This window comes from Heptranchias perlo, chromosome 20, assembly GCF_035084215.1.
Source record: "Heptranchias perlo isolate sHepPer1 chromosome 20, sHepPer1.hap1, whole genome shotgun sequence".
In the NCBI taxonomy this organism is placed as follows: Eukaryota; Metazoa; Chordata; class Chondrichthyes; order Hexanchiformes; family Hexanchidae; genus Heptranchias; species Heptranchias perlo.
The window spans coordinates 38,746,522-38,759,861 of NC_090344.1; the positions used below are offsets into that span (position 1 = coordinate 38,746,522).

General features: G+C 47.2%; 1 protein-coding gene across 3 annotated transcripts in view; it reads right to left on the reverse strand.

Annotated features, from left to right (window-relative positions):
* Positions 1-13,340, reverse strand: part of entpd4 (ectonucleoside triphosphate diphosphohydrolase 4) — a 142,589-nt gene that overhangs the window by 112,339 nt on the left and 16,910 nt on the right. For 2 of the 3 annotated variants that reach the window (XM_068001033.1, XM_068001032.1), the window contains exons 9-13: positions 13,069-13,235; positions 9,666-9,990; positions 8,860-8,945; positions 6,816-6,977; positions 4,731-5,740 (exon numbers count right to left, since the gene is read on the reverse strand). In XM_068001033.1, the coding sequence (XP_067857134.1) occupies positions 5,515-5,740; positions 6,816-6,977; positions 8,860-8,945; positions 9,666-9,990; positions 13,069-13,235 (966 nt within the window). In that variant the 3' untranslated portion in view covers positions 4,731-5,514. Of the gene's footprint in view, positions 1-1,665; positions 1,707-4,730; positions 5,741-6,815; positions 6,978-8,859; positions 8,946-9,665; positions 9,991-13,068; positions 13,236-13,340 lie in introns of those variants that run through there. The other variant, XM_068001034.1, reaches the window with a different exon arrangement.

Consider the following 13,340-nt stretch of genomic DNA (forward strand, 5'->3'; position numbering starts at 1 on the left):
TTGAGAGAGATCGATCTTCTGAGGGAACGACTTGAAGTTGTACTTGGAAATTATCTGTCTATAAAAGACTATCTGCATCTGAAAGTCTCAAGGGATTGAAAGAATCACTACAGTTGTAGCAAAAGCAAAATACTGCGGATGCTGGAAATCTGAAATAAAAACAGAAAATGCTGGAAACATTCAGCAAGTCAGGCAGCATCTGTGGAGAAAGAAACAGAGTCAGCGTTTCAGGTCGATGACCCTTCGTCAGAATAGTTAGTTATATCGTGCCTTATCACACCCTCAGGATGTCCCAGAGCATTTCACAGCCAAATAATTACATTTGAAGTGCAGTTTACTTTCAACAAAAGCCAATTTTTACACAGCAAGGTCCCACAAACAGCAAATGAACGAGCGACCAAATGATCTACATTTTCTGCGGTGTCGGTTGAGGGATTAATGCAGGGTGCCTCCCTGCTCTTCGAATAGTGCCACATGACCTTTTACATCCACCCGAACCAGCACACACGGTCTGGGCTTCATTCCACTCAGCTGTCAGCCGACATTACGTGCTCAAGTCCTGTACTGGGACTTGAACCCATAACCTGTTGAGTCAGAGGCGAGAGTGTTACCAACTTAGCCGAGCCGAACGACTAAAAGTCGTGCAAATTGTGATGCAGCAAAAGGCCCGATCACTGCTCACAGCGGTACAATGTCAGAGGGACTCTGCGCATGCAGTCACACCCTTCCCCCGCACAACAAATTGAGCACTGCTGACCTCCTTTAACAAAGTAAAACCTCCCAAGGCACTTCACAGGAGCATTATCAAACAAAATTTGACACTGAGCTACAGAAGGAGATATTAGGACAGGTAACTGCTGAAAAACTACGTGAGGAGGTCACATTACATTCCAGCAACTCTTTTTACTGCACATCACAAATCTTACTACTGAATGTTGCCTGCGAAACAGCGACTTAAAATCACAGCCGGGGACAAGAGGAGATCACTTACTCAACTGCCCGTCTTCCAGTCCCAATTGCTCCAGGGCAAGAACCATGACTCTCCATTGTCCGCACTGTCTCCTTCCTGCATGCCTTCTGCACGCTTCCCCCAGGCCGCTAATGGGTCCCAGGGAGCTCACAGCCGGTTAAGAACATGTAAATAAACACAAACAGATAAGTAATGCCTTGTAACTGAGGCAAATGATCAAAGCTTCAGGATCAGGTCCCCTGGGCCATTAAACCAAACACTGCCATTATGGGTCCGGTTGATACAAGGGCATTCTGTTCAGGCATTCCGTACCCTGAGGCTGGTTCCAGCCGGCAGCTCCCATTCTCCCTGTGGATTAGTATTCGATCCTGTCTTTCATTTACTTCGAGGTTCTGGGCAATCTCTGAAAACAAGTCACTTCAGACCTTCACTTTGAAACAGCGCTGCTCTCTGGATTTTACCATTTCAAACAGCAGCAAAATTATTACCGGAGGCAGCCAGAGACAACAGCAACGAGGACTGGCACACTGACTTCGGGAAACTTGTACTGGTCCCAGCGTTGACAACTGGGAAGCGATTTCGTGGTGGTCAGCAAGAGAGATAAAGAATGCTTAAAAGCAATTCTGAAACAGTGTTAAATTGATGCACATAAGAGGGAAATAACTTGCCCAATATAAGAAAGCATGGTGCAAAACCATCCACGAAGGCACCTCCTACTATGAGGCCCGTCGCATTGCTGATGCTTAATTTATTGCCCATCTCGAGCTTGCTAGGCCACTTCAGAGGGCAGTTAAGAGCCAACCACATAAAAATAATACCTGGACTGAAACAGCGCCTTTCACGACCTCAGGACGTCCCAAAGCGCTTTACAGCCAATTTGCGCACAGCAAGATCCCACAAACAGCAACGTGATAATGACCAGATAATCTGTTTTAGTCATGTTGGTTGAGCGATAAACATTGGCCAGGACACATTGGTGCGTGACTGGAGTCACATATAGACCATTCATAGGATATTCACCTGACGAAGGAGGAAGCCTCCGAAAGCTTGTGATTTTCAAATAAAATTGTTGGACTAGAACTTGGTGTTGTAAGATTGTTTACATTTGTCAACCCCAGTCCATCACCGGCATCTCCACATCATCACATATAGACCAGGGAAGGACGGCAGCTTTCCTTCCTTAAAAGGACTTTAAGTGAACCAGTTGGGGCTATTAACCAAAATCTGGCAGCTTTTACAATACCAGCTTTTCATTTCCAGATTTTTTTTAAAAATTGAATTCAAATTCTCCAACCACCAGTGTATTTGAAGTCACGTTCTACGAGTTATTATTCCAGGCCTCTGGACGACTAGTCCGGTAACATAACCACCGTATCCACTAATCTGTTAACAGCCGAACCCAGCCCCAGTCCCCTCCACTTGGGGCAAGTGACCCTTCTGGAACAGGGCAGGACGAGAGACTGAGAGTACCAGTGGGATGGGCGGAAAGGACTTTTGTGTTTGATTTTACTTCCAATTCAGTAGACAAACTGAATTGGGAAGGGGATGGAAAAAGGACCCTCACAGGAACTCTGCTGAATAAAGCTTTGAAAGTGGAAACAAAGACAGCACTGAAGGTTTGTATTCCCCATCCTGGTCTAGGAGTTTTAATATATCTTGTATGACTGCTCCCCATAATTACCTCACATTTTTTTACATTCAAACGCACCATCACAATTTTTCCCGTTAAACAAGCAAAGTATTATTACCGGGTACGATAGCATAATCGTTGTGTTACTGGACTAGTAATCCAGAAGCCTGGACTAATAATCCGGAGACATGAGTTCAAATCCCGCCACGGCAGCTGGGGAATTTAAATTCAGTTAATTAAAAATAAAAATCTTGAATAAAAAGCTAGTATCAGTAATGGTGACCTTGAAACTACCGGATTGTCGCAAAATCTGGTTCACTTGTGTCCTTCAGGGAAGGAAACCTGCTGTCCTTACCCGGTCTGGCCTATGTGTGACTCCAGACCCACAGCACTGTGGTTCATTCTTAACTGCCCTCTGAAACGGCTTAGCAAGCCACTCAGTTGTACTCAACCCACTACAAAAAGCACTGTGGAAGTACCTTCACAACACAGACTGCAGCGATTCAAGGCGGCCGCTCACCCGAGGGCAGTTTGGGCTGGGCAATAAATACTAGCCTTGCCAGCGACGCCCACAGAGAATGAATTTTAAAAAATTGATGCACATGCAATGTTCCTCAGATGCAGAGCGAATTGGTGCTGTGCAGGGTATCAAAGTGCTTGTGGAATTAGCCCCACCACATTCACTCCTGGAAATTGCACCTTTCCTTCTCTCACGGATGCCGACAAGCCTTATCAAAAAGCACAACCACAAACCGAGAATCTGGAAAGAGCTGCATGAGAGTGAGCTCCTCAACTCAAAATCTCTGCGTCTGTAGGATTGCGTCATAGTTTTCTGATTCACCCAGTATTTCTTGTGGGAAAAACTTTCGGCCATCCATGACATCAGCCCGATTCTATTCGGTACTGTAAGAATAAGCCAAATATTTTACTCTCCTCGGTCGTCTTGTGCCTCTTTTGATGTCGTAAAGCAAATTGAATTTTCAGTTGGGAGCTACAGATGGGCTGAAATAGAATCAGTAGGAGATATGATTTGGGCTTGCAAGAGATAACCAACGCAGGTAGATGGAGTTAAGATACAAATCAGCCATGAGAGGCTGAAGGGCCTACTCCTGTTCCTAAAGCAATAATGGTTTGTTGGTCAGACTGTTGCAGTCCTCACACAGGGCATCTGGGGGCAGATTTGTTGGCATCTGCACTATTGGATCAGCTGGGGGGGGAAAAAAGAGTGGGGCAGTGAATACAGGAAAACTGAAGAACGGGAGAGAAATCAGATGGGCTCCGTCAGAGACGTGTGCTCCCCCTTGCATTCGTTGTACCCAGGCAGTCCAAGAGATCCAGACACAGAACAGGAATGTCGAACCATACAACAACTACTTGCATTTATATAGCGCCTTTAACGTAGTAAAATGTCCCAAGACGCTTCACAGGTGCGATCAAACAACATGTGACGCCGCGCCACATTAAGAGATATTAGGACAGGTGACCAAAAGCTTAGCCAAAGAGGTAGATTTTAAGGAGGAAAGAGGTCGAGAGGCGGTGAGGTCCAGGGAGGGAATTCCAGAGCTTGGGACCTAGGCAGCTGAAGGCATGGCCGCCAATGGTGGAGCGATGAAAATCGGGGAGGTGCAAGAGGCAAGAATTAGAGGAGCGCAGAGAACCCAAAGGGTTGTAGGGCTGGAAGAGGTTAAAGAGATAGGGAGGGGCGAGGCCAAGAGTAGATTCGAAAAGAAGCATGAGAATTTTAAATTCGAAGCGTCGTTTTACAAGAAGCCAATGTAGGTCAGCGAGCACAGGGGTGATGGGTGAACGGGACTTGGTGCAAGTTAGGATACGGGCAGCAGAGTTTTGGATGAGCTCAAGTTTATAGAGGTGGGAGGCCGGCCGGCCAGGAGAGCACTGGAATAGTCGAATGCAGAGGTAACAAAGACATGGATGAGGGTTTCAGCAGATGATGAGCTGAGGCAGGGGTGGAGACGGGCGATGTTACGAAGGTGGAAGTAGGTGTGATGGAGCGGATATTCAACTTGTGCACTAACGTCCAGTGGATTAATCACGTCCCACATCACCTCGTCCATACATTCCAGTTCAGGCACTAATCTTCCCTATCTGACAATGATGAATACAATAGCGTTTTATAAAGACATTTATTACGTTTGTTATGTGATCTGTCGTATCATTAATTTCTACGTAACAAATGCACCGACTTCTATATTTATTGCAATTATAAATAAATATATCAAGAGTTTTCGATTGTCGAAATCTTCATAGCAGCTGTCGTATCACAATGCATTTCTACTGGACTAATCTTCCCTCTCTTCCCCTGAAACTGCTGTCCCAATAGATATCCAGGCACAACTCAGGGCTCTCCACAGGGTTGTCAAAGTAACAGGATTTTCTGAATCTTTTATTTTGTTTAAAAAAAAGGCCAAAATCGAAAACATTGGTACTTAATGTCACCAACCTGGATGATTACAGTCCCCTTGTTCGGAGGCAAATTAAAGGGTTTGGGGTTTTTCTGGCCCGTCTTCTCGAGAACGGTCATGCAAATTTCAAACGTGGAGAAAATCAAGTTTTACAGCCTGGCGGTTCACTTTGACAAACACCCCCACGTATCTGTACTCCTAAAATAAGCACGGGTATTGCACAGCAAGTGTCTGAAAAGGACAGGTGAACGTGGGACGTCCCTTACAAAACATTAAGCCACATTCTCCCCCCCACCCCACCCCCCCGACTTTGACGTGCTGACGGACCCGTTGTGCGTCTCCAGCCTCTTCTGTTTTCCCTTCACAGTTCCAACATTTGCACTTGCCTCTGTGCTTCTCACTTTCGGCCAAGGGTCGCTCCGGCCGTCTGCAAGTCACTTACAAACCCACACCTCCCCAACGTCTTCTCGCTCCCCCCCGCTGACCGGATTTCAAGAGGCCTCTGGAATCTGAGGTAGCCCGCCCTCCGCCATCCACAGCGCAGCTGACGACGTGTTGTGCTGCATCCTTCGGTGGATTCGTCGTAGTCGCAGCAGATAAAGGAGGATAGACAAGAGGACCACCAGGAAGCAGACAAAGAATAAATAATGGTTGTAGACGAAGGAAAAGCCCCTCCAGTGCGTGTGATTCCCTTTGAAGTTCTCTTGTTGAATGTCCCTGTCAGCATTAAAGCAAACAAAATGAGAAATGCTGGCAACGTAACAACATCGACCAGACAACTAAAAGGACCGTCGTTGAAGGGGAAGTGGATAAAACAGCCAGATGCCAGCACCGTACCGGCAGCAAATGGGGTTGCTGTTTGAAATGTGTTGGAGCAGAATAGTCTTATGCTCATCAGGGACTGGTGTACTTTGAGCTGTCGTGTCAGCATCAAGTATTCTCCAGTGAGAAGCAAGTTGTGCCCCAACACTGAAAGAAAGAACTTGCATTTGTATTGCGCCTTTCACGACCTCAGGACATCCCAAATGGCTTTTCAGCAAATGATGTGTAATCACTATTGCAGGAAACGCAGCAGCCAATTTGCAAACAGCAACGAGATAATGACCAGATAATTTGTTTTAGTGATGTTGGTGAGGGATAAATATTGGCCAGGACACCGGGGAGAACTCCCCTGCTCTTCTTCGAAATAGTGCCATGGGATCTTTAAGGGCAGACAGCACCTCTGACAGTGCAGCACTCCCTCAGTACTGCACTGGAGTGTCAGCCTAGATTTTATGCTCCTGTCTCTGGAGCGGGAATTGAACCCACAACCTTTTGACTCAGAGGCGAGAGTGCTACCCACTGAGCCACGGCTGACTGCTCGCCAGCCAGACCCTTCGGGAAGCATTCCTGCCCTCTGCATCACTATAAATTTCCTACAATCCTCTGTGCACAGAGAGACTGTCAGTTGTGGAGAGTCTTGCGCTGTGATCCCTCCCATCACAGGAAGCCAGAGAGATCGGGGCTGGGTTCAAATTTAGATCCCAGATGTGAAAAACATACCAAATCCACTACGTCACTCAGCTCTCCTCACTCTCCGCCCTGAATCCTCCCTTAGCAAAAGGAAGATCTTTAACGTAATACACGTACACTCGCAGATCTCCCGTTGCTTACGATAAGTCAGAGCATACGTGAAAGTGTGACAAGAATTAACTGTGATGATTACAGGAAGGGTGCGCTGTATCGAAAGATTAAAAAATGAGTTTTATTACATAGTCGAGAAAATCGATGGTGAATTTGCAATCAGTCTCACCTCAGGGGTAAGTAACGGGTTCTGTAGAGAATTGCCCCAAGTGTCCACTGAACCTCCTTTTCATAGACCAGCTGGGCTGTTTTCAGGTTGGTGTAATTAGCAGGGAAGGAGAATCCACCATGGAGAACCTGGTACATCCATGCCGACTTGAAACACTGATACCTAAAATTAACACACAACTTATTCACACAGACCTACTCTCCTCACCACAGGGTGCAAACTGCCTTATAATGTAAAATAAAATAAAACTCCTTCCTCGCAAGTACGAGCTGCACAAGCTAAGATGGTCAAGTCTGCGCAAACGTTGGCGAGCCTGTCCGAGAACAGGCGGCTTGTGCTGACGTTTTGCTGTCCTCACCTCTTCATCCTCAGTTACCCGTCTGTCACCAAACCCAGAGATGAGAAGTGGAGTTCAGCGACTTCTATGTGTAAACCTCGCACTTTGTTAAACTGAGCTTTGCCGTGGCAACACATTCGAAAAGATCAGCAACGATTCTTTCTTGCTTCCATTTTTCACCCTCGCTCTGCTCTCCACAACATAGTGATCTAAACTGGCTTGCCTTCCCTTGAGATTTGAAGAATGAGCGGTGATTTAATGGAGGTGTTTAAAATGATAAAAGGATTCGATAGGGTAGATACAGAGGAACTATTTCCTCCGGTGGGGGAGTCCAGAACAAGGGGGCATAACCTTAAAATTAGAGCTAGGCCATTCAGAGGTGATGTCAGGAAGCACTTCTTCACACAAAGGGCAGTGGAAATCTGGAATTCTACCCCCACCCCTCCCCCACCCCCCAAAAGGTTGTGGGTGCTGGGGGTCAACTGGAACTGTCAAGACTGAGATCGATATGTTTTTGTTAAGTAAGGGCGTCAAGGGATATGGAGCTAAGGGTGGGTAAATGGAGTTGAGGGACAGATCAGCCATGATCTAATTGAAAGCTGGAACAGGCTCGAGGGGCTGAATGGCCTCCTCCCCCTCCTATGTTCCTGCAGGCTGATGAGACTCCAGTTCCATCAACTGTTACCCTCACCCAAGAACCCTTCCTTCACATGCAGGTCTGGAGAGTGAGTGGAAGCTGAAAACTGACGGTCTCACAGCTGAGCTGGTTCATTTTTAAAAATTCGTTCATGGTATGTAGGCGTCACTGGCGTGGCCGGCATTTATTGCCCATCCCTAATTGTCCTTGAGAAGGTGGTGGTGAGCCGCCTTCTTGAACCACTGCAGTCCATGTGGTGAAGGTTCTCCCACAGTGCTGTTAGGAAGGGAGTTCCAGGATTTTGACCCAGCGACGATAGATTTCCAAGTCGGGATGGTGATCATGCCCTCAATCTGCTTGCTGTAGAAGTTCCTGGACAGCGAAGGGAAGCAGGAATCCAAGCACTGTGCTTCCTTTCTAACCCAGGGATGTTCAAGTCAATTGGGCACCTCAGTGCAATTTGTAAACTGGACCTTGGACCTTTCCACTTTTTCTAGCCAAGTACGATACGGAAGACGACATTTTAAAAATTGTACGTTCTGCTGAACTGCCCAATACTCAATGAGATAAAGAGAGACACTGGTGCCTATCAGTGTGACTCAAGTCATGCCTCATTGCAATTAGTGCTTGCCAACTGTAGGTTTAAAGCAGCCGAAAAGGAGAGCTTTTACGGTGAACCCTCTCTCTCCTGTGTGGACGCGAAGTTCCACTCCAAAAGTTGTGGTGAATAAGGAAAGTGGGATCCCAACCCTCTGTACAAAGAAGTCAGCTCCCTCGCTATCTCTTACCTGCAGTTCCAAAGCGCAAGAGGTAGCCAAGACACAAGGATACTGCCCTACTGGAAAAGGTCTGCTTGAGGATAGTGGGCGATCACAGGGTGCACTGAGGCTGCGCCACTCTCTGCTGTGGTTCGCACATTTGGAATGGTTGCTTGGACAGCGCACTGGAGTGCTGACACGGCCCGTGTGGCACAAGGCACCGTCTCGCCCGCAAGGGAGGAAGCCCCGAAGCACCAATGAAAACCCACGCTGCAGTATTTCCCCATTCAAAGCGAGACCCGGTGCACTTACTTCAGTCTGTGGAGGTCCGCATGAGAGGAGTACAAGCCGCGGTCAAACCGTTCCTTCAGGATTGTCCACTTTGTGGCACAATAATCCTACAAAACACAGACACGTGAAAGCATTTCCGAGTCACACTGAATTGTATTATTCCAATGGCAAATCAAAGTTACATAAGAAATAGGAGCAGGAGAAGGACATCCGGCCCCTCGAGCCTGCTCCGCCATTCAATACTTGGCTGATCTTTGGCCTCAACTCCACTTTCCCGGCCAATCCCCATACGTAGAATTACATAGAATTTACAGCACAGAAACCGACCATTCGGCCCAATGGTCCGAGGCACTGTATATGCTCCACACACTCCTCCCACCCCTCTTCATCTAACCCTATCTGAAAGTTCTCTCAGTTTTAAACTTATAAGCAGGAGGTTCACAAATGGGAGTGACTGGAGATTTTGAACCCGAGCGAATATCTACTGCAACACCCATAAATCGTGGCCTAGTCAGTTGACAGGAGTCAGGAACAGGAAGGCTGGCTGATATTACCCTAGGACTGTTGCCAACACACCCCCCACCCCCACAGCTGACATCGGCTGGCTCAACCCAGAGCAAGGATCAAACCCGAGACCTTTTGGTCCGCAGGGCTCAGTTATACGCTGTCCATCGACTGAGCTGTTGAGGATGCTGGTTTCGAGTTTGATGTAGTTCTCTCTGTACAAAATGCAACAACTTCACCACGAGATATGCTATTCTAGACACCCACTTACTGATTAATAATCTGTCCACATTTCATAGGCAACGTGATATTCAGCTCAGTACCTTAGCAGCCTTAGTGAATTTGGCAACATCATAGTTCCCGCCCATGCGCAAGACATCTTCAGTGCAGTAATAGAATTCGGAGAAACCATAAAATTCACTGTTCCTGTAGTCTACTGGGGGCTGGTACACCCCGCTGAGTGATGTTGAAGTCTCATTGGTTTTGTTTAAGAAAGGACGAATCATTTCCCGACACCAATCGAAATCTCCCAGTCCTCTCAAGTACACGGTGCGTCCGTCTTGATGAATCTCGTCCCTGATATCAGCTGGCAAACAAGGGTCCAAGTATGGGATTTCCTCTGTCATTCCAATCTTCTGGCCCAGCAACCTGTGGGTGGGATGGGGCAAGAAGGGTCAAGAACCAGAGGACACAGATGGAAGGTGATTGGCAAAACAACCAAAGGCGACATAAAAAAAAACTTTTTTTTAATGTTATAATCTGGAACGCACTGCCTGGGGGTGGTGGTGGAGGTAGATTCAATCGTGGCTTTCAAAAGGGAACTGAATAAGTACTTGAAGGGAAAAAATTTGCAGGGCTACGGAGAAAGGGCAGGGGAGTGGGACTAGCTGGATTGCTCTTACAGAGAGCCAGCACAGGCTCGACCGGCCAAATGGCCTCCTTCTGTGCTGTAACCATTCTATAATCCGAAGCTATTTTTGTTTTAAAGTTTACATTTTCTCCTCTATTTTCCTGAAGTTACAAACTTCGACTGGAGTGTCATTCCACGGGCGCCGAGTCCTCTCCGCGACTTCACCCAAATGTTCGTTTGCGATCCTTGACGGTATCAGTGGGCCATTCGACCACGGTACCTTATGCTGCTGTGAGCTGGCCGACATTGAAGGCATGGAGACGCCTCTTGTCCCCCGTCCCCCTCTCCCCTTCTCTAGGCTTGGAACCTCAGCACAGCAGCACAACGGAGAACAGTAACATTGGAGATGAACAAAGCTGTGACCTTCCTTCCATTCCTCCGCCGCACCCCCCCACCCCCATCACTGCAACAGCACCAAACATTGCAGATGCAGCCCTATGTACCATGCCATCTGGACTCAATATCTGAGCTTACAACACGGGGTCAGATCGGAGGGGATAATTTGACTTTGACACTTCACAATCACAAACAAACAAACACACTAAACTTACATAGAATTTACAGCACAGAAATAGGCTATTCGGCCCAACTGGTCTATGCTCCACATGAGCCTCCTACCACCCTACTTCATTTAACCCTAACAGCATAAGGAACAGGAGTAGGCCATTCAGCCCCTCGTGCCTGCTCCGCCATTTGATAAGATCATGGCTGATCTGTGATCTAACTCCATATACCCGCCTTTGGCCCATATCCCTTAATACCTTTGATTGGCAAAAAGCTATCTCTCTCAGATTTAAAATTAGCAATTGAGCTCGTATCAATTGCCGTTTGCGGAAGAGAGTTCCAAACTTCTATCACCCTTTGTGTGTAGAAATGTTTTCTAATCTCACTCCTGAAAGGTCTGGCTCTAATTTTTAGACTGCCCCCGACTCCTAGAATCCCCAACCAGTGGAAATAGTTTCTCTCTATCCACCCTATCTGTTCCCCTTAATATCATATTAACTTCGATCAGATCACCCCTTAACCTTCGAAACTCCAGAGAATACAACCCCAATTTGTGTAATCTCTCCTCGTAACTTAACCCTTGAAGTCCGGGTATCATTCCAGTAAACCTACGCTGCACTCCCTCCAAGGCCAATATGTCCTTCCGAAGGTGCGGTGCCCAGAACTGCTCACAGTACTCCAGGTGCAGTCTAACCAGGGTTTTGTGCAGCTGCAGCATAACTTCTGCCCCCTTGTACTCTAGTCCTCTCGATATAAAGGCCAGAATTCCATTAGCTTTCTTGATTATTTTCTGCACCTGTTCATGACACATCAATGATCTATGTACCCGAACCCCTAAGTCCCTTTGGTCATCCACTGTTTTTAACTTTTTACCATTTATATCCTTCTATTCCTTTCTCCCTCATGTACTTCTCTCACTTCCCCTTATTCACCTCAATAACTCCATGTGGTAGCAAGTTCCACATTCTAACAACACTCTGGGCAAAGAAGTTTCTCCTGAATTCTTTATTGGATTTATTAGTGGCTTTTTTATATTTACAGCCCCTAGTTTTGGACAAGTGGAAATATCTTCACTACGTCTTCAATCAGGATATTAAGATTGGGCCGACTGAACAGTGGTTAGCATTTGATTTTTAAGTTCAGTTCGGCTAAACGGGATGGACACATAGTTACAGTGTCACTAACATATAACCCAAACCAACATTTAAAGGCAGATATGCTGATCACAATTCAGCTCTGTTGCATTCGAAGGGAGAAAGCTGGAATGCAAGCACTGTGTGCAGGCCTTCGTCCATCCTTTAGGTTGCTGTTTGTGTTGCCAGGGGTTTACAGCGGGGCAGAATTCTGACTTTCAAAGGTTTCGACGTCGAGATGAATGCCCCCCCAACCCTACACAAGTGTCCAAGATTCCAGTGCAATGTGTGGATGTGTCAACTCCCACTGTCTTGAGCTGTTTGCTTCACTGAAGCAAGATTTACTTAAGCATCTGGGGGCCGTGAATTTGGGATGGTCAATGATGAATCTGGTGGAGAGTTCAGGAGGGACTTCTTTGCTCAGAGAGTGGTGGAGACGTGGAGCTCGCTGCCACATGGAGTGGTTGAGGTTTGGGAGGTGGGGGGGGGGGGGGGGGGGGGGGGGGGAGGGACAGGGAGGAGGCTGGATGGGTGCATGCGGGAGAAAGGAATAGAAGAATACGATGATATCCAAGGTGTCAACCCTGGCTCAGTGGGTAGCACTCTCGCCTCTGAGACAGAAAGTTGTGGATTCAAGTCCCACTCCAGAGACTTGACCACATAATCTAGGCTGACACTCCAGTGCAGTACTGAGGGAGTGTTGCCCTGTCGGAGGTGTGGTCTTTCAGATGAGACATTAACCCCATCAGCCCTATCAGGTGGATGCGAAAGATCCCATGACACTATTTCGAAGAAGAGCAAGTGAGTTGTCCCCGGTATCCAGACCAATATTTATCCCTCAACCAACATCACTAAAACAGATTATCTGGTCATTTTCTCCATTTGTGGGAGCTTGCTGTGCTGCCCCGTTTCCTACATTACAACAGTGGCTACACTTCAAAAGTACTTCATTGGCTGTAAAGCGCTTTGGGATGTCCTGAGGATGTGAAAAACACTTTATAAATGCAAGTCTTTCTTTTTAGGGCGAGATGAAATAAGGTGGGAAGAGGCTCGCGTGGACCATAAACACCGGCATCGGCCTGTTGGGCCGAATGGCCTGTTTCTGTGCTGTAAAATTCTATGTAACAAAAGACTAACCCTGGGCCACATGCTTGAATCCCCCCCACACACCGAGAGTACCTGTTTGTCAGTGTGGTCTTGCGAATGATCTGTTCCTCATAGCGCTGTCTGGCTGCATTTCCACCAAAACCCAGGAACGTGGTGACGTAGACGCGGTATACGTGCTCCGTGTGATGGGCATCACAGCCCAGGTTGAACTCTGCCAGCAGGTTCTTAGCCACCTCCTCCTGCACAAGGAACGAGCACTGACTTGGTTATTGAACGCTCAAATACAAGCATTCCAATTTTAACCTGTGCACAGATCTTTAAAATACAGACACAGCTCAATTAAT